Source organism: Fusarium verticillioides, chromosome 4, assembly GCF_000149555.1.
Source record: "Fusarium verticillioides 7600 chromosome 4, whole genome shotgun sequence".
Taxonomy (NCBI): domain Eukaryota; kingdom Fungi; phylum Ascomycota; class Sordariomycetes; order Hypocreales; family Nectriaceae; genus Fusarium; species Fusarium verticillioides.
This window is the reverse complement of record NC_031678.1, coordinates 1,217,410-1,236,787: the sequence shown is the minus strand read 5'-3', so window position 1 is coordinate 1,236,787 and position 19,378 is coordinate 1,217,410. Positions and strand designations below refer to the sequence as shown.

Here is a 19,378-nt window from a genome sequence, read left to right as displayed (position 1 = left end):
CTTTCTGTTCATCCTTCTCTCACTGTCTCACAGTCCCACAGTCCAGAGGACCAAACAAGTTAGGTGGTTACAGATGAAATCTAGACCAAGGAGGGTCTCCTCGTATAAACAGCTCGCAATTATGCCAAGCTTCTTGTACCAACCAGGGGAGGACGCTTAGCTGTGTCAATGCATCAGCCTGATTGGTCAATCCGTAAACAGAAACCCCCGGGGCAGGGTCTCTGGCATCCATGCCCCCAGGTGCTGATCAGCATGGATGGGCATGCCTTGCCGTCTAGCCAGCTGCTTTTGCCTTGTGGGACGATTTGCCCTGCGCCCCTTTGCACTGGAAAAGCTTCGCCCGTGATGATAGGTTTGAGCGTAACTTGCTTGGCAGGTACGAGGAGTAAGACGAGCGACGGGGAGTTCTTTCACGAGGGTCTGTTGACGTATTAGTTCCGCTCTTTGACCCAGTTGTTGGTTGGAACTCGGCGTCTTTGTCTGAAGAGCAGGGCGTGTACTCTGTAGAGTCGTAGGATTTGTTCGTTTGGGAGCCGATGTTGGGTTGTCTATGTCAGAGATCGGCAACATTGAGCCGATGTCTGGCTAGGGACAGGCCTATTTCGAGGCTGAGCGCGATGAGAAAACGTATATCCTTGACTGTGATTGTATCCGTATCGTGTTTTGGTATTAATAAGTACGATGAACCCACGTGTGTGGTGCCTGGTCGAAATTTGAAGCGCTATCTCCTACTTTTTGTCTCTGCTTCCGTTTCTCTTGATTGTTTCTGCAATAAATCTGAAAAGCAAATAATTCTGACAACAAAGAGCGACGTATATGAAGCTTCCTGCTCTCATACACAGATCGATCACAATCACTACCTAATAAGTGAAGGCAGTCGCAACTAACAAGCTCGAATCAGATCAGCTTTCGCTTGCACCAACAGGAAGGAAGTTGTTCGACCAGCCACTTGCCCAAAACGTGCTATTCGACTTGTCTTGTGAGACCTCCTCATCATCGAGCTCTCTCTTTCCAGCCTCTCAAGACACCGAGTTTCTTTTTCTTTCCTTTCGGTGTCTTTTTCTTCTCCTCCCTCTTTTTGGACTCTCAAACTTTTTTCTCCCTGCTCTCCCTTGGATAATACGTCACTCGAAGACACGAGAGTTTGGGTCTAGCTCCAGGTGGCTTTTTACACTATTTACGCGCCGTATCGTGTCTCCGACGACAGTCAGCAAGCCACCGATCACTTCCTACTCCTCCCAATCTCGAGAAACGAAATCGAAGTGTTGTTTACTTTTAAACTGAGACACTCGAAACAATGGCGGGATCAAATGATCTGGAGGCCAACAACAGGATGTCGCGTGGGTCTGAGGCTGTCGACAATGGATTCTCAGAAAAGCCTCTAAACCAGGGAACAGGTTCAGGAATACACGCCTCCGTCTACATAATGTATGTGGACTCTAGTTATGGCCAAGTTCTATATGTGTGGGGATATCTAACATGATGTTTGAACAGAACATGGATTTTCTTTTCCAATACCACGATTCTCTTCAACAAGTGGCTAATCGACACTGCTGGATTCCGTAAGTCGCCTGCTATCAATCAAGTTGTGTCAAACTGAGTTAGTTTGCTAACCTACCCTTATAGGATATCGTGAGTACTCTACTTGTTCATGCATAGTGTGTCGTGAAGCGAAACTAACAAGCTACCAGCTATCATCCTCACAACATGGCATCTTGTCTTTGCAACAATAGCAACGCAGCTACTTGCTCGTACTACTTCTCTTCTCGATTCACGCCACTCACTCCCAATCACTCGACGACTCTACATAAGGACCATCCTCCCCATCGGCGTCCTCTACTCGGCTTCGCTCGTCTTCTCCAACATCGTGTACCTCTACTTGTCTGTTGCGTTTATTCAGATGCTCAAATCTACCGGCCCTGTCTGCACTCTCGTGGCTTCGTGGGTGTGGGGTGTCGCTCAGCCGGATAGTAAGACGTTTGGCAACATCATGCTCATTGTTGCTGGTGTCGCCATTTCCAGTTTTGGAGAGATCGAGTTCTCCTGGTGGGGGTTTCTCTTTCAGATGTGCGGCACCATTGCAGAAGCCGTGCGTGTTGTCATGATCCAGGTCATGCTCAGCGCTGAGGGTCTCCGTATGGATCCTCTTGTCGGCCTCTACTATTACGCACCTGTCTGCACCCTTATGAACATGTTCGTTGTCTTGTTTAGTGAAGGCCCCCGATTTAAATGGGAAGATGCAGCTCAAGCCGGGTATGGCGTACTGCTTGCCAATGCTTGCCTTGCATTCTTCTTGAATGTCATCAGCGTTTTCCTTGTAAGCCAGACTCCGACCCTCCGCATTTCACTTTCATTGCTGACTCCTTTTCAGATCGGTAAAACATCAGGACTTGTCATGACTCTGAGTGGTATTCTTAAGAGCATCCTTCTCGTGGCTGCTTCTGTTTTGCTTTGGGGTACTCACATCTCCCTTACACAAACACTGGGATACGCCGTTGCCCTTATGGGTCTTGTTCTATATTCGATCGGTTACGAACAACTTCTCAACATGTGGGAAGAAGCGGTTGCATGGGGTACCGGTTCCCTGAATCGAGAGGGCGAGATGTCTCCTACTTTACGCAAAGGCATCATGATTGGATGTTTGGGTTTCATCACTGTGATAATTGCTGGCGCGTTATGGCATTATCATGGGTTATCTAGCGAGCATGTAACTCGGGTGACCTCGTCGTGGTTTGCCCATTGATGACGATTTCACTTAGGCATTATATAGACTTTTAATAATGATCAAGCGTTTTAATGAAATTAATTGTCCCATCAGTCATGCATCGTTGTGACGCTGAACTGTTCGAAGAGCCTTGCTATGATTGTAATTCATGTTTAAAGGGGTATCTTATTAATCCACTTAACCCATGGCAAACGAACTTCCAGCTGTATAACTAGACCTCCAATGCTTCTGAGAACTGCCAAGATTATAATTCTTATGTGAAAACCAACTCACTGTCAACGGCGGCTTCGACTTCCCCGCCTTTCCCGTCGAGGAGATAGACTACGCTCTCGCCTGTTCCTCCTGTCCCTCGATCGTTCTCTTTCACGATCCCTGTCACGATCACGTCGATCCGTATCGCGATCTCTGTCCCTGTCTCTTCTGTCTCTGTCCCTATCTCGATCGCGATAGCTATCTCCACCCCTCGGCTTATCACGATCAACTCTGTCTCTGTCTCGGTCTCGGTCTCTATCTCTATCTCGGTCTCGATCTTTTGTTGCATCCCGCTGTCGGCTACGGCTCCTAGAACGGCTTCTCCTCCGCTCCTCGCGACCTCCGGGCGTATATCTGTCGATATCGTCCTGAATCCGGCGGCGGCGTAGGTCAGGAGATATTTCACCATTACTTTTTTTGTCGTCGAGTCCAGGGATCGGGAGGCCTTTGTTCCTGGCGTCCTTCTGAGCCGCCAGGTAAGCCTTGGCTTCTTTTTCCCGCTTTCTGACTTCTTCCATCTTCCACTCCTCGATGCCATCCTGAGCTTTGCTGGAGCTCGGTCGAGCGGCAGTGGCAGTGGCTCGTGATGGAGAACGACTACGACGCTCAGTTGTTTTTTCCTTTTCCCTTTCACGTTCTTTCTCGGGGGCCGCTTTATCCTGCTCCTTCTCACGAGGCTTTGCCTGGTCACAGTCGTCACGAAATCTTTCTCGGCTTCTGCGTCTCAGAGGAGATCTCTCGCGGTCGCGCTCTCGGTCACGAGGTCGATCTCTGTCTCGTTCACGGTCTCTTTCTCGAGGATCATAATGGTCAGCTCCACCAAGACGAGTGTCGTGAGACCTGCTTTGGTCACGTCGAGTGCGGGAACGACTCCTTTCCCGTCTATCAGAGCGCAGTCGTGAGCGGTCCCTTCTGTCTCTGCTTCGATCTCGGCGCTCGGGTCTAGGTCTTGATCGGCTTCTCTCTCTTCGCTCGACCACTCTAGGTCGAGAACGGCTACGATCACGTCTTCGGGATCTGCTTCGCTCGTAGTGGTCATACTTGGGTCGCGATCGGCTTCTAACCGCACGGTCCTCTCTGCCAGTCCGTGAACGAGTCCTCTCCCTTCTAGCTCGAGACCGGCTTCTGTCACGTCTGTCCCGAATACGCGACCCACTGATGCCTCTGTGTGGGGAGTTTGAGCGTCTATCGCGACGAGAACCTCGTTCCCTTAAACGATCACGCTCTCTGTCTCTCTCGCGATCCCCATCGCGGTCGACGATCCGAGAAGCACTACGACTCGGCTTTCGGTCGTCCGCTTCAGTTCTCTTGGTCTGTGCAGGTGTTCCATGGCCGTCACGTTCAGCTCCGAGCCCTGCATCGCTGGTTTTGCGGCCCTCTGCAATCGACGAACGTTCTCGCCTGATCGGGTTGATGGCCGAAACAGGTCCTGTTTTGCGTGGTGGCGGTGCGAGGGATGAATCAATCTCCAACTCTTGCTTTTGGGCTGGCTTAGAGCTTTCGCGGAGTAAATCGGCCAGAGCCTCTTGCTCCAGTCGATCGTGTTCTTCTTTGGAGAGTTTCTCCTTCAGCTCTGTAGAGGCCGCTGGTTTCTCCTTGTGGTGATCATCCCTATGCCTGTCATGATCACGATGACGGTCTCGGTCGCGATCTCTGTCTCTGTCCCTGTCCCTGTCCCTGTCCCTGTCCCTATCCCTTGTATCACGGTCTCGGTCCCTGTCACGCTCGCGCTCGCGCTCTTTGTGTCGCTTTTCTCTTTCAATATCGCGGAGTCTTTCACGCTCCTCGCGCTCTTGTTCGCGCTTTCGGCGACGCTCATCTCTTTCTTCCTGGCGTTTGATTTCGGCTTTCTCTCGCTCTCGCTCTTCCTTCTTTCGTTCCTCTTTAAGGATTCTTCGTTTCTCCTCCTCGATTGCAGCCTCTTTTTGTCGCAGCTCTTCCCGAACTTTTTCGCGTTCCGCACGTCGAGCCTCAGTCTCGGCCTCATATTCTTCGTCTGTTTTGGCGCCCCGAAGCTTTTCTGCCTCAGCTGCTTCCTCGCCGACTTCGGCCCGGCGTGTTTCGCGGATTCGCTCCTCTATGGCGCCCACATCGATCAGCTGGCTAATGACATCTTCTGCTTTGTGATAAACCCCAGATCTCTCTAGGGCGCCATCAATTAGAGCCGCAGCCTTTCTCCGATCAAGTGTGAGAAGCTGCTGTGGGTTGCGCTCAATTTCCTGCTCGGCCACCTCGAGAATCGATTTCGTGACCTGAGCCTCGTAATCCTAATTATGCATCAGTATGGCATTGCGCATGTGTTTCTATCTCTTCGTACGCTGGCTTCAAACTTGTCCCAAACTTGCTTTCGAATAGAATCGTAGGCTCCCTCTTTCTTGAAGCTATGGGCAAGCGATTCTATTGCTGCTCTTGTAGCCGAAGGTAGAGGAAGATCTGAAGCCTTGAATTTGCGCGGTTCAGGAGGAGGCGCCTTTTCGCCATTCGACGGTGGTCGTTCGACACCTGATTGCGCCATGATGTTGGTGGTATCTGCTGAGGCGCAAGATATTGAAAAGGAGATGTGACAACGCGCGTCGTGGAAGCGCGGAGACGAATTTTGAAGATCAGCGCATAGCGCAGTTTTCCAATCAAGTATGGTGAGCCTTAAAGCTAGGGGGCAATCTTCGAGAACAAAGAATAGTTGACATAATTCAAGTCAAGCAAAGGGTTCTTTGAGCGACATGACATACAAAACGCCAGATCACGTGAAATGCCTTAACTAATAAAGTTAGGTACCCTAGATGAACAACCTTGGAGACGGCCATGAATTCATATAGGTGAGTATCTTTCAATATTTCCTTTGAAGCTAACATATTATGTCTTCATATTAAACTAATGATCTTCAATCCATTATAACACTCAAAACCAAAAGTAATTTGGTAGGATTGATCTCACAGCATGTCAGTGTTTCGGCGTCTTTTTTTACCAGTTGCTGGTCTCCGACAGTTGAGACTACCTGCCAGCCAGTATCGGTTGGGCGAAGAGATGCTCTAAGAATGGATGTCAGCAGATATACGACGTACTGTGGCTGTAAAGTCTACCGCCAGCGTCCAAATAACGGTTGCAGCGGCTTACTCCGAGGTTTATCAAGAGAGCTTCCCCGAGCTTCTATCTTCAGACCAAAGCACAGTCGACTATTGAAAAGCATTCATGTATTCATTAAGGTGCATCGCCAACTTGAGCCTCTGGGTAGCACATCCACTTATAGACAGTGTGCAATGCTATTTGCATATCTACTTGGCACCCGGAAAAACGCCGTTGTCGTCTATCCTGCCTTGTTCCCTGCACAAGTTCAGAGCGTAGGACCAGTAACAACAACCTGACTTTTCGTTGCTAGTGTAATGACCAGAGTGTCAAGTCACGATGAAGAGGAAAACCTGGCAGCCTTCAGCAGCCTTCATATATGGGAGAATGATAATTAATCGTTCATCCAAGTCCTTCACCAGTATTTATAACAATAACGTATATGCTACTGTACAACTATGTTCATGACGTTGGAGCCCGGTTCTTGCGATCACTGGCGAATATTAGTGGCCTGGCTCATGGCACGATATTGCATCACTTACGTGCTGAGTCTCCTGGAGAGCTGCTGCAATTTCTTGTCGTTGTTGGCATCATCGGCTGCCTTCTGAAGCGCGGTGTTTCGCTCTTCCTCCTGGTGCTTGACGACTTCTTCATGAGTGGGCGGCAGCCTCTCATTTTGTAAATCAACCTTTCGAGCATCCTCGAATCCGTTGATTGCGTTCTTGAGGCCTTCAGCACCAAGCATGAGGGTTCCCGCGGGCAATCTTCCACCAGATACAGTCTTGAGTTCTGTGACCTTCTCCGACTCCTCGCGAAGCACCTGGAATACACGAGACAGCCGACCGATGGCGAGAATCTTGTTCTTGATGGCTCTGCGTCGCACTTCGATCGACTCAGGGTCGTTGGACAAAGCTGGCGAAGCGGGGCCAGGCGAGGTTGAGGAGGGCGTCTCTTCTTTAAGTTCCTCCTCGGAACAGGTGCTGAGAATGGCGATGAGCATATCGGTGATCTTCTCTCCTACGAAAGGAAGAGACCAGGTGAAAACATCCATGAAATTGGGTAGCCAGTAAGGATGAGGAGTGCAGTTGAATTGCCGAATGTTCATAACGTTGTTCTCATACTTGAGTACGGCCGCTTTGTTGTTATAGACATCGAGGTAATTGGGGGCGGAGAAAATGGTCATAACACTTGGAAAACCGGTGGTTCGGGTCTTGCGGTACATGCGATAGCCGGCATCTTGGGCTTCGTGAGCACGGATGATAGAAAGAAGGTTGTTCTTTTCCAAGAAGGCGCAAGCAGCTGGATAGGAGAAGAAGTATGAACATCCTCGGACATGGTTGTGTAAGAAATAGTCGCTTGTCTTCTCCTGGCCGAAGTCTTCGAGAGGATCAGCCCAAAGGATGTCGCACATAAGACCCTGAGTAGGGGGCTCGCGGAAACGATCAATCTAGTTATGTCAGTCACAGGCATGTGGACAGGATGCGGATCAACGAACGCTCTTCAAGTCATCGAGTGTGTGCAACTCGGGGCTCAGTCCACCATGAATACATAGAAACTGCTTGTTCATAACAGCAGCAAGGGGAAGAGCGCAGAATGACTCCATGCAGGCCTCGTAGATAGTCTCTGAGTATTTATGCTTGCATTCGAGTTTGAAGGTGAAGTAGTCAGTCAAGTGGCGACATTCATGGTTTCCTCGCAACAGCCAGAGGGTCTTGGGGTAATGAATCTTGAGACACCAGAGGTAGAGGACACACTCTATGCTGAAGTAGCCTCGATCGACATAGTCACCGAGGAAGAGGTATCGGGTCTCAGCGGGGTCACCCCCGACTTCAAACAGCTTCATCAGATCGTAGTACTGGCCATGAACGTCACCACAGACAGTAATGGGGGCGTCCATCTCTAGGAGGTTGGGCTCGGCGCGCAGAAGTTCGGTACCCTTCCTGATAATCCAAAGAGCCTGCTCTTCGGTAAGACGACCCTCGCGATAGAAATGCTGCTTAAGAAACTGAAGGTTGGGCTTGGAATGGGTGTCATCTTCGAAGAATTGCTCGTCGGTAGGCTTGTACATGGCAGGTGCTTGGACATCTGTGAAAATGTGATAGATTCGAGTCAGTCAAAGTGAGGAAAGCTTATGAGAAAGACCATAGCTGTAATGTTGTAGGCTCCATGATACCAGCCCGAGTGGTAGCTAGGAATATTGTGCACAAATCTGCGACAGTATTGTTGTCGATGATGATGGCGGGGTTGAGGCGGCGACAACTGGAGGGGATATCACGAACCTTTGCACACACGCTCCAAGGTGCTGACCTGGGTGTTATCCTCCATGGTGTGAATGGTAAAATCGATCTCAGGGACCGGCTTCTTCTCCTGAATGGCGCGAATGGCATTGTCGACCTGGACGTTGCGTCGCTCCTCAGTAGAGGGCGCAGTGTTGGCCTCGCCTTCAGAGTCCATGGTGGAGGATGGAGCTGGCGGCGGTGAAGGCGTTGATAGTTGTAATCGATGAATGCGTGATACTTATAGGAACTTGCACAAAGAAAGAATGCAATGCGACTATGTAAAAAGGCAGACGGCGATGCGCAAGAGAAGTTTCTGAGCAAATGCCGTGGCCGGGTTTGAAAGAAGGCGGTTACTGGATATAGGTAGGGCTGACCAGAAAGAGCGGCGGGAGGTCAGGTTGGGAGGTAGGAACTCAGCGGCCACTGCCAGTGGGGAGATGACGGTTGAGCGATTCTACAGGAAGGGGGCCACCGAGGTTGGGTACCCTGGGAGGGAGCTTAAGTACTGTTCCGGCATTGGCAGGTGGAGATATACGAGTAAATGCGGGCACAGTACTTGCTCGTCTGGACAGCTCTTCTGAATCTGACAGCTCCTCATGTTTCGACGACAGGTGCTGCTGACCTCGGTCCAATTAGAAGGCAGCAGTAATTAAAGACAGGAGTCTCGCTCGCGTGGTCATCATTCGTTTACCAATGGAAAGGACACAGCTGAACTTTTCATTCTCTCTTTGCGCTACTGCGCAACGTTAATTTGTCCTACGGGGAAGGGAAAGCTACCTAAGGTACTGACCGTTTGCCCTGAAACTTGCTGCTAAAATCGGATATTTGGCTGGGCATACTCCGTAGAATCTTATCAACGATGCAAGTGGGATCACGGTTTCACGACGAGAGCGGTGAATGGTGCAATATTATTGCTCACTTCGTAACATTCTGCGCATTTGCACTCATATCGACGTATTTCACGATCCTGCCCATATGGTGTACTTGGCATGAGTTTTGTCCACCAAAACCCACTGTGGCAGAGGAATCCGGAATCTGATAATCATTGATGAGGCCATGGTTATTCACATTCCTAGCCCCGCGCCCATCTACGGTTCGTTATTACAAGTCGTCAACATGTCTGTGCTCTTCTTGTCTGCTGAGTAGTTCGTCCATGTGCAGACCATCAGAACCTTGCTTGGAATGGTCATTTCCTGACAAAGCCATCTTGGCGTTTCTGGCTCAGGATGCTAACTCTGAGCATATTGTCTGACCTCTGCCAAGTCTGAGGGCAGCTGCCAAAACGACGTTGACATATGTATTCATATTCAATGCGATACCTTTGATATCTGCTCTCCAAACTCCCTTGTGCCAATGCATAGGTAGGCAGCTAGTCTTGTTACCCAAACATGACGTGGCATGAATGCTCAATTGCGAACAGTCTATATCCTTTAGGGAACACAGTAACCACCATCAACGACCAGGTCATGACCAGTGGTAAAGGATGAGGCATCACTAGCCAGGTACAGATAAGCTCCCTTGAGCTCTCCAGTTTCGCCTTGACGTCTAGATATGATGTTAGTCAGCAGCAAGTGAAATTTCGATGTCAGTCCAGGCTCACCCAGCAACCGTCTTTTCCTTGAAAATGGTCTTGACGTCCTCGCTGATGAAATCTGTGATCTCGGTCTTGATGTATCCAGGTGATACAGTGTTGACACGAGCAAAGCCTGTCCACTCCACAGCTAGTGATTTACCTAAAAGCTTATAGTTAGTCGTGGAAGCCCAGTTCTGCAAACGATATAACACTTACAGAAGTGAATTACAGCTGCCTTCGAAGCGTTGTATACTGCCTGCAATTGGGGGATGTTGACGATGCTTCCACTCATAGATGCTGTAGCAATGAAGCTGCCCGCCACAAAATTGGTCAATTTCTTTCCATCCAGCGTTGTGCCCTCCTTCTTTTGTCTTCGGAAATGTGCTCCTGCACTCTTGGCGCACCACATAACACCATCGACGTTGACCTCCATAACACGGCGAGCTCTCTCAGTAGGCCCGTCGATGAAGGGCCCGTCTTCCCAGGCAATACCAGAATTGGCCACAAACACATCTAGACGACCATTGAAGTCGGTGATAATGTCGTTGATGGCCTTGTCAACTGCTTCGGGTGAGATAACATTGACTTGGTATGCTCGGCCTGGCACTTCATAAGTCACGATGCTATTGAAAAGGGATAAGCTGGCTTACACTTGACACCGTAGTTCTTTTCGATCTTCTCTGCTTCTTTAAGTGCTTGCTTGTTGCTATTATACCAGATAGCCACATTGGCGCCAGCCTCTGCCAGCCCTTGAGCAATGGCGAGGCCAATACCTGCACCAGCGCCAGAGACAATAGCTGTGCGACCTTTGAGAGAGAATAGGGGAAGAACTCTGGAAGTATCTGGCACAGCCATATTATCATGGTGAAATGCACCAGTTTTAGGATCCATGATTGCGGATCAGGTTGAACTCAGACAAGATTGATGTTGCTATGCTTGAGCCCCTGGCGTTGAGTGATAAGCTTCGGGTCGACAAGGTTATGCACCCAAATCAATATTTGCAGGGCACCGTCATACTTTATATAGTCCTGTAGCTTTTGTCCAATACCAAACATCCTCGGCTCTTCTCCCAATTGAATATCTATCCTCATTTTGCGACATTTTATCGACGAACCAAACACAACAGACCAAGATCTTCCACAGCCCTTGTCCCCTTCGGTGGACCCAGCGCACTGTATTACCTTGAGGTCTGGAGGTCTGCAAGGCACAAAGCCGTCTCCACCATCTGGCGCACCTATGAACAGGCGCCGTTCACAGATTAGCCGTTGTAAGACTTGATGTTTTGTGATACGCTGTAGCAACTTCGTGGAGAAATACCTCTAGTGTGATTGCTATTTCTGTCAGGGCGCGGATGTTCATTATCGGCCCTGTTACTGTCCATTCAGCTCTGATCAATTTTCCATATCTCGCCGGGATGAGTCTGTCAAGTGGCTGAATGGATTTCGCGGGGTTAAAGCGTTCCCCGCCATTAACATAACCTCGTCTGCATTCAGGCTGGCGATTATCGCGGGTAAAATGAAGCCTCTATCTGTCTAATATTAAATGACACGGACACAACCTGCTACAGCCGGGAAGTTATGCGACTCGAGTTCTGCTTCATGAGTCCTACTGGTAAGGCGCCAACCATTTCAACAGCCATCCAGCTAAAATCGAATCGCTTCCTTGTTTACCAGGCTTCTTCAACTTTTCTCTATGGCAGGCGCTTCTTGTTTGGGAGCTTCAGTAATCTCTTTGTAGTTCTTGCCCCGACCGAAACCCATCCTCGTTCTGTTGTTGTAGCTGCGTCCAGCGACCCGACCTCCTGGGGTGTTTGTCACCCGGTAGCAAGACACAAAGTCATCATAAGGGACTGTTGAGTGAAAGGTCAGCCATTATGTAAAGTTCAGAGCATTGATTAAAGACCTACTGTAGGCGCCGCAGATTCGCCGAATACCCTTGAACGCACTTCGGCCGTGCAAAACTCGCCAATTGTTGAAGACTAGAAAAGGTCAATATGTTACTGTTATTTCGGCAAGGCATCTCTCCACTTACTGACGATCTTTCCGGGTTCTAACTTGAACCAATATTCATTCTCTTTGCGGCGCAATATCTCATTCCACACTCGAGCCGCGGCGTACCAGTTCTTGGCGTCGTAGGGATTCACAGCACCACGATCGTCGTTATTCCAACGAATTCGCTTCAGATGCCCACCTCCCTCCTGCTCAATGACAGGATACACTTTGTCTGGAGAGATAGAGATTCCTACGTTACCGCTTGCATGCCATGGCAGCTCGACTTGGGCAAGAGTTTTGAAAGCCCAAGGGTTCTCCTTTCTTAGAGTTACAGCAGCTTTGAAGCCGTCAACAAGGAGTGACTTTCCGCCTAAAGACTCCCCTTCCTCAAGCGCTTCACCCGGAGCTGGCTCGTGTGAGAGACAGTGAAATGCTTGTAAGCCTGCAGGCTCGGTAAAATATGTAGTGTCTGTATGGGCTGGCAGAGCGAGGTTCGTGTACGCTGTATCAGCCATAGCAAGATCTGGCGTAAAGTCGTAGAAGCCGCCATAATGTGTATTTCTGATCGGACCCAGGCGCTTTAGGAGATCTTCCGTGGACTCGGGATAGACTGGTGCATCTGTTACGAAGCAGAAGCCGTGAATACGCTAGGATGCATAAGCTATTGCATCATGGTTATGGGGTTCAAAATGCCCTACAATCTTTTTTGTAAGCTCACCGATAGCTTCCCAACCGTGGTCGACGAAGAATTGGTTGTAAGGAACTGAAGGTGGATGAGTCTCAATGGATGAGTCCCACAATCGGATCATACTAAACTATTAGAGATCTCGATATTGCAAGCAGGGTAGTGGTGACGAGCTTACTGATCTTTACCAAACTCTTCGGCGTACGCTCCTTTGAACCAGCAGGAGAGGTATGACAGAGGATGCTGGCTCTCGTGGCCATCAGACCCTAATGGCAGTCAGTATTTATCGATAGCGCCACCCAAAATCAACTCGGCTCTTACAGTTAATATGGAGCTTGTCCTCTGTTTCTTTGAAATCAACGGCTTTGAGATCCTCCTCTCTCAACTAACTCGTGTATCAGTTTAGCCGCATGGCGCCCAATGTGACGTAGAAGTAAGTAGTCACCCACCTTGAAAGTGTCAACATTCCTTTGCTTTGTATCCTGGTTAACACATTGACTGCACTGGCAGTTATCTCTAGAAACCCATGAGCGTTGAGCAAGTGATTAAGAGTGGTCGTCTACTCACCGTAACCACATGTTAGGACTTCACCCCAAGGCCAAATGTCAGCAGCCTCAATCTCATAAGCGCAGCTTCACTTACAAGGTACGATACTCGGTGGTACTTTTGCCATCCAAGGCCCGGCGTTCCATGCGGATCTGCGATGTTTCTGTACGTTGAATAGTTGTTTTGTGGGCGGGCTTTTCGATTATCCCCATCTCTGATTGGGCTTCCCTTTGCCTCCTTTTGGCTTCTTGGGACAGCATGGAGCCCAGACTGTACGTTTTCTTTCCAGAGACTGCGGCGCTTAAAGGACCAGGACGGCTAAAAAGCCTGGTGCTGTGGATAAGAGAGTGATTAGCATGGTTGGTAGAGTCGTGAGAGTATCAAATTACCCTGAACATTGAGCAAGTCGACTGAACATTGCGATGAAGTAGAGAAACAGTAAATAATACTAGATATTTTGTTTAGAGGTCAATGGTTATGAAGGAACAGTCGCATAATACAGTGCCTTCTTTTCCCAGCTGCATAAACCTCGGTATATATCGGCAGCCCTGACATTCGTATCAGGATTCTCCGACGACCCGAGTTCGCGTGAGTCGACAAAGTAAAGGGCGTTTTTGTTCATTGACATGGATGGCACGTGCATAGGTGGAGCTCAACTACATACACTAACCGGCTCCAAGGTAATGTTGCACTTACATACTTGAAATATTCACTATTCAGTTTTTGTTTCTGCTCTGACACCTCTACTTGCTACTGAGATCTCCGAGGAATGATTCAATGGATGGCTGAACCGCCGTTTATAAAAGTAAAACCTTTGCTGAGTTCACTTTCCATGAAGCACGGGCTAAGAAAACGGAGCCACACGTTTGCCATTTCCCCATCATACATCAGAGACAGAATGGAATACAAATAAGGAAGACTGCTACATGATTAGCGGAGGTCTACTATGGCAGGAATGGACGTAAACAGATATCCGGTACTTTTTTATTATATTACTGATTATTTTATTAAACGTTAAAAGAGTTTTAGTTTCCAGTGACCAGCGTGACTGGAGACGGGGATATTTCTACCAAAAATATTGCCAGCATGATCAATATGGTGCCATAGGATATACATCATGTTCATATGTTTCGACAGCCAACACCTCGGAGTGCACTTGACGATAGTTCTCTATTAGACTTGCAATTACCCTGAAGTTTGCAGACCTTTCACTCGTTGAGACAGGCAGTTGGGATTGAGAATTCTTAGCTCGATGCTTATGTGCTCCTCTATGATGATTAAAGTAATCGAAATACATAGACCATGCGATATGGCATCGAACTAACAAGACTCCAATTCGGCTTTGACCTCAACCTCCACCACATCCCTGAACAAGAAGCATGCGCTAGCTATACCAAGCTCACTACAAGCATTGCCATTCGCCTGCATGGTGAAAAACCTCACCATCGCACAGTCGTACCCTTGAGACAACATCTAGCGGCGGGGCTGACATCACGGCGGCAGAGCTACTCGCCTCGGAGGAGGATTTGCCCAGTGAGAGCAATGGGGTGGGTAGCATCGGCGAGGTTTTGGCAACATAGACTCTCAAATTCGTTGAGCAAAACCATGGTTTTCTGAAGACCTCAAGCGCGTGGCAGAGCTCAAATCGAGTACACTTTTTGGGCAAGCTCTAAAAGATCAAAGAAAGCTTCACGCTCCAGGTCTGTTTTGGAAAGCCCAAGTCCGAGGACCAGTATTCGTCGGTCATCAGGCGACCTGAGACAAATTTGGCTGGCAATCTGTGCTGCATAAAGTTGACCTAGAGTTTCACGCTCCTCACCCCCTCCGCCAAATAGCGTTGTTGGTGTGAGATGTGTTGATGGAAGAAGGCCTTTGCTTGAGCTGGGAAGATTCATCTCAACAACTCCAGATGACGATCCTGTTAAGGGGACTTGTATCTGTCACGATGTCAGCTATGGTAGAGCTTGAAGACTCGGAGTACTCAATTACCCATTGTGAAAGTCGACCTTCTTGTGAAATAGTGATGAGTATCTTATCAGCGAAACTTGTGTATGTAATCTCTGTAGCTATGCCATTCACGAGACCTGAAACCTCTTTAGATCTCGAAGGAAAAAAGTCTTCCCTAACATCAACAGTCGCCATTTTTGAAGAAGTATTTTGCTTGAGTAGAGTTTAGCTGTAGCTTTGAAAGCTTCGAGCTACTGGGCTAGGTAGGTTCAGGCGTTCCATGTCGCTGAGCTAGGCGGCCCCACCACCCCGCACTATACCTAAAACAGGTCCAGATTCTGGCGGTAATTCACGGCAGAACGACTTTGATCCCAAAATTTCATGAAATTCATTGTCGTATCTGCGCCTTGGGTTGATCCTCTAACGTATCAATATTTCATGCCATTTTCGCAAAATTCATTGTCAATTCGCTAGACAATTAATTTGAAATGGCCAAATACGTTCCTCGTCAACGCAAGCATAAAGTCCTCGCCCGTGAACGAGCCAAGGAGAATGCTCAGCATGAAGTCCAGGACAACCCAAACCAGGAGATTCTCCTGCCGACGGCCAAGGCTGATCGTGAGGCCAGAAAGGCACAGATGAAGGCAGAACTCCGCCAAGAAGGCGCGAAAATGAGCGGAAAGAAGGCCAAGCGATTAGAGAAATACATCGAGGGCAAGCTGCGCAAGGATGAGTCCCGCGAGTTGATGGCCAAACTTGCTGAGCAACAAATCGACACAACCTTGTTTTCGAGCAGCCGAGTCCTTGGCCAGGGTCGCGAAACCAAGAAAGAGGCATTGAGGCGGGCTATGAGAGAGGAGAAAGCTGGTTTAGAGGGTGGTGAGGAGGAGAGAAGCGAGATTCTTCTTGAGAAGAGAAAAGAGCTTAACGCGGATGAAGAGATCTTGAGCCATGAGAGTGAAGAATCTGAGCCCGACGAACAGAAACCATCCAAGCCCACACCAACTCCTGCGCCCACGCCCGCGCTCACATCCAAAGAGTCGGACCAACCGAAAACAGAAACCTCTGCACCAACAATTGGCTCGGGTCTGAAGAGACCGCTCGAGGTCGACGACGAAGGACGACCGGTGATCAAAAAGCGTCAAAAACGAGGTGGAGTCAAGTCAAAATTCTCCCTGGCGCCAGTCGAAACGCCATTTGAGCTCGAGTCTGAAGAAGCCGACAGTGTTGCAAGTGATAGCAATAGTGACGAGTGGAATGGTTTCAGCGACGACTCGGTTGATAAGAATAACACTGCAGAAGATGACAGCGAAAGCGATGAGGAAGAATATGATGAATCCAGTGAGGAACCCGAAGAGTCTGATGAGGACATGGAAGACGCAGACGACAACAAAGCACAGAGGTCATCGTCTTTCAAGGCATGGGCTCACCAACAGCGAAACGAAGCTCTAGGTTATCAATCCATCGAGGGAACAACAACAAATCTTGAAATCCCCAAGCCAGAAAATTTTGTTCCCCGAGCCCCTGAGCAAGATCCCTTACCGATGGAACTGCAACCGACGCAGAATATAAATCGAAAGGTTTACAGCGTAACGGTTACCAGAATACCAGAAGTCCAGGAAGCTAGGCTAAAACTTCCTGTGGTATCAGAGGAACAAAGGATAATGGAAGCGATTCATAACCATGACATTGTCGTTGTTTGCGGTTCCACAGGTTCCGGAAAGACTACTCAAATTCCTCAGTTCTTGTATGAGTCTGGTTATGGTTCGCCCGACTCACCAACACCTGGTATGATTGGTATCACTCAGCCCCGTCGAGTCGCTGCTGTCAGTATGTCGAAGCGTGTTGGTGAGGAACTTGGTGATAAGTCTGAGGTGGTGGCCTACCAGATCCGTTTTGAGGGCACAGTTGATCCTAAGACGGCTATCAAGTTCATGACTGATGGTGTCTTGCTACGAGAAGTTGCTCAGGATATTACACTGAAGAAGTACTCGGCCATTGTCATCGACGAAGCTCATGAGAGAAGCGTCAACACGGATATCTTGATTGGCATGCTCAGCCGAGTTATTAAGCTCCGAGCAGAGCTAGCAGCAGAGGACCCTACGGTCAAGCCTTTGAAGCTTATCATCATGTCTGCTACATTGCGGATAGAAGATCTTACCATGAATCCGACGCTGTTTGCTACTCCACCGCCAGTGTTGGAGGTTGAGGGCCGGCAACATCCTGTCACTATTCATTTCTCCCGAAGAACTCAGCATGACTACGTGGAAGAGGCCTTCAGAAAGATCAGCAGAGGGCATAAGAAGTTACCACCTGGTGATATCCTTGTGTTCTTGACTGGCCGTAACGAGATTCTAGAACTTAGCAAGAAGCTAAAGGCTACATTTGGCGGTCCAAAGACTGCGGATGGACCCAAAGTACAGATATCTGCTAGCGAGGCTCCCATTGAGGTCGAGGATATTGAATTCGGAGACGTGGATGACCGTAATGGCGAAGATTTTGATGAGATACCCATAGATGACGAAGATGAGGATGACGAGGACGAGTTCCAGATCGAAGAGGACCAGGAGGTTGCACCGTTAAAGATGCGAGTCTTACCTCTTTACTCCTTACTCCCAACACGCGAGCAGATGCGAGTCTTTGAGCCAGCACCTGAGGGTACACGAAACATCATCTTGGCAACCAACGTTGCGGAAACCAGTTTGACTATTCCTGGTATTCGATACGTCTTTGACTGTGGACGGTCAAAAGAGAGACAGTATGATCGCCTCAGTGGAGTTCAGAGCTATGATATTGGATGGATCAGCAAAGCCAGCGCAAACCAGCGATCTGGTCGTGCTGGCCGTACCGGTCCTGGCCATTGTTACAGACTCTACTCCTCTGCAGTATATGAGAGAGATTTCCCACCTTTCACAGATCCCGAATTGTTGCGAATGCCTATTGAGGGTATCGTGCTACAGCTCAAGGCGATGAACCTGCAGCATGTTGTCAACTTCCCCTTCCCTACACCACCTGATCGACGAGCCCTTGCTAAGTCTGAGAAGCTATTAACATATCTCTCTGCTATCTCCTCAACAGGACAGGTTACGCAAATTGGTCAAACAATGTCTGTGTTCCCCCTGTCTCCTAGGTTTGCGCGCATATTGTTGGTTGGCCATCTTCATGACTGTATTCACTACACAATTGCTCTTGTTGCTGGTTTATCAGCCGCCGAAATTTTCCTTCCTGAGAACCAAGCGATTCCTGCCCTCGCAGCGAAGGATGATACCGCTATTCGTACAACATCAGACGTCATTGCAGAAGATCGTCAAGCCAATGTGCGAAAGATGTTTAACGAGGTTCACAAGAACTTTTGTTACCTAGACGATAAATCCGATGCTATCAAACTTCTGCAAGTCGTGGGTGAATTTGCTCATGAGCCTACAGAAGAATGGTGTGAGAGTCATTTTGTACGATACAAGGTGCTTAAAGAAATACAGCAGCTGCGAAGACAAATCACAGAATTGTTGAGGACAAATGTTTCGGCCTTTACCAACCTGAAATACCAGGACAAGCTGGAACCCCCATCCCCCAAGCAGGTCGCTGCCCTGAAGCAAATGGTCGCGGCCGGCTTCGTGGATCAGGTTGCTATTCGAGCAGACCTTACGCCCAACCCCCCTGAGCAATTCCGCAAGCCTCGCCGGTCTATCGATGTTCCATATATCCCCTTGATTCCTATCCACGCTGGGAGGGAGGTTGAAAGCGACCGTGCAGTATACATCCATCCCACCTCACCTCTTGCCCACATCAGCATTCAGGAATGCCCCGAGTACATCGTCTACTCTTATCTCCAGCGAGCTGCGCAATCAGTTGATGCGGAGAAGCGCCCCAAGACAAGAATGCATGCCCTTACAGACGTAACTGGCGGGCAACTAGCAGGGCTGGCCAAGGGAACGCCCCTTATCACCTACGGCAAGCCGATCAAGGAGCTCAAGCCTACAACGGGTACAGATGGAGCTACAGTACGAGAGTGCTTCGTGGTTCCATATTTGAGAGCCGAGAGCACTGGTGGTCAAGGATGGCCTCTCCCCGCGAAGAAGGTGAAGCAGAGAAAGGTTCCTGGCAAAGGATGGGTTGTGGAGTAGAGGTTGCAGATATGGAAGATGTTTTCGATAATTTAGTCTTGAAATAGACAGGATACCTCGTGTTTCATAGAAAATGGGATTTCATGTATTAGATGTTTTCGTTCTGAGTCTCTGCAGTAAACGTGTTGTGTGATTGGGTGATCTCGACGTCATTATGCAGCATGATGCTATAAGATGAGAAGTTCAGAGAACA

At 49.0% G+C, this 19,378-nt stretch overlaps 7 protein-coding genes across 11 annotated transcripts; 2 read left to right on the top strand and 5 right to left on the bottom strand.

The window, feature by feature from the left end:
• Nucleotides 1-303: 303 nt before the first annotated feature.
• On the top strand, nucleotides 304-2,818 carry FVEG_04740 (hypothetical protein). Of its 2 annotated transcripts, XM_018892613.1 has the most exons (6): nucleotides 304-1,340; nucleotides 1,398-1,428; nucleotides 1,495-1,562; nucleotides 1,627-1,632; nucleotides 1,692-2,317; nucleotides 2,372-2,818. In XM_018892613.1, the coding sequence occupies exons 1-6, from the start codon at nucleotides 1,298-1,300 to the stop codon at nucleotides 2,741-2,743; spliced, it is 1,146 nt and encodes a 381-aa protein (XP_018749336.1). In that variant the 5' UTR covers nucleotides 304-1,297; the 3' UTR covers nucleotides 2,744-2,818. The 2 variants fall into 2 exon arrangements, with proteins under 2 accessions (XP_018749336.1, XP_018749335.1); XM_018892612.1 differs by having other exon boundaries at nucleotides 304-1,428.
• FVEG_04739 (hypothetical protein) lies at nucleotides 2,786-5,660 on the bottom strand. Its single transcript, XM_018892611.1, has 2 exons — nucleotides 5,295-5,660; nucleotides 2,786-5,244 (listed from the first exon to the last, which is right to left on the bottom strand). Exons 1-2 carry the CDS (start codon nucleotides 5,490-5,492, stop codon nucleotides 3,001-3,003), a joined length of 2,442 nt encoding a protein of 813 aa, XP_018749334.1. The 5' UTR covers nucleotides 5,493-5,660; the 3' UTR covers nucleotides 2,786-3,000.
• A 91-nt stretch (nucleotides 5,661-5,751) lies between these two features.
• FVEG_04738 (serine/threonine-protein phosphatase 2B catalytic subunit) lies at nucleotides 5,752-8,799 on the bottom strand. 2 transcript variants are annotated; one of them, XM_018892610.1, is made up of 5 exons: nucleotides 8,320-8,799; nucleotides 7,536-8,125; nucleotides 6,583-7,487; nucleotides 6,092-6,533; nucleotides 5,754-6,006 (listed from the first exon to the last, which is right to left on the bottom strand). In XM_018892610.1, exons 1-4 carry the CDS (start codon nucleotides 8,492-8,494, stop codon nucleotides 6,503-6,505), a joined length of 1,701 nt encoding a protein of 566 aa, XP_018749333.1. In that variant the 5' UTR covers nucleotides 8,495-8,799; the 3' UTR covers nucleotides 5,754-6,006; nucleotides 6,092-6,502. The 2 variants fall into 2 exon arrangements, with proteins under 2 accessions (XP_018749332.1, XP_018749333.1); XM_018892609.1 differs by having other exon boundaries at nucleotides 5,752-6,533.
• Nucleotides 8,800-9,296: 497 nt separating this feature from the next.
• Nucleotides 9,297-10,955, bottom strand: FVEG_04737 (oxidoreductase). Its single transcript, XM_018892608.1, has 4 exons — nucleotides 10,543-10,955; nucleotides 10,109-10,492; nucleotides 9,920-10,052; nucleotides 9,297-9,864 (listed from the first exon to the last, which is right to left on the bottom strand). Exons 1-4 carry the CDS (start codon nucleotides 10,781-10,783, stop codon nucleotides 9,750-9,752), a joined length of 873 nt encoding a protein of 290 aa, XP_018749331.1. The 5' UTR covers nucleotides 10,784-10,955; the 3' UTR covers nucleotides 9,297-9,749.
• A 147-nt stretch (nucleotides 10,956-11,102) lies between these two features.
• FVEG_04736 (hypothetical protein) lies at nucleotides 11,103-13,704 on the bottom strand. Of its 3 annotated transcripts, XM_018892606.1 has the most exons (11): nucleotides 13,504-13,704; nucleotides 13,211-13,447; nucleotides 13,136-13,153; nucleotides 13,018-13,084; nucleotides 12,890-12,953; nucleotides 12,747-12,834; nucleotides 12,582-12,693; nucleotides 11,924-12,530; nucleotides 11,799-11,870; nucleotides 11,210-11,741; nucleotides 11,103-11,126 (listed from the first exon to the last, which is right to left on the bottom strand). In XM_018892606.1, exons 1-10 carry the CDS (start codon nucleotides 13,530-13,532, stop codon nucleotides 11,572-11,574), a joined length of 1,464 nt encoding a protein of 487 aa, XP_018749329.1. In that variant the 5' UTR covers nucleotides 13,533-13,704; the 3' UTR covers nucleotides 11,103-11,126; nucleotides 11,210-11,571. The 3 variants fall into 3 exon arrangements, with proteins under 3 accessions (XP_018749329.1, XP_018749328.1, XP_018749330.1); XM_018892605.1 differs by lacking the exon at nucleotides 11,103-11,126 and having other exon boundaries at nucleotides 11,172-11,741; XM_018892607.1 differs by lacking the exon at nucleotides 11,103-11,126 and having other exon boundaries at nucleotides 11,321-11,741; nucleotides 13,018-13,082; nucleotides 13,504-13,679.
• A 568-nt stretch (nucleotides 13,705-14,272) lies between these two features.
• On the bottom strand, nucleotides 14,273-15,281 carry FVEG_15534 (hypothetical protein). Its single transcript, XM_018904671.1, has 2 exons — nucleotides 15,104-15,281; nucleotides 14,273-15,051 (listed from the first exon to the last, which is right to left on the bottom strand). The coding sequence occupies exons 1-2, from the start codon at nucleotides 15,254-15,256 to the stop codon at nucleotides 14,755-14,757; spliced, it is 450 nt and encodes a 149-aa protein (XP_018749327.1). The 5' UTR covers nucleotides 15,257-15,281; the 3' UTR covers nucleotides 14,273-14,754.
• Nucleotides 15,282-15,471: 190 nt separating this feature from the next.
• FVEG_04735 (hypothetical protein) lies at nucleotides 15,472-19,336 on the top strand. The gene has a single exon (XM_018892604.1). It carries the CDS (start codon nucleotides 15,550-15,552, stop codon nucleotides 19,183-19,185), a length of 3,636 nt encoding a protein of 1,211 aa, XP_018749326.1. The 5' UTR covers nucleotides 15,472-15,549; the 3' UTR covers nucleotides 19,186-19,336.
• The last annotated feature ends 42 nt before the right edge of the window (nucleotides 19,337-19,378 follow it).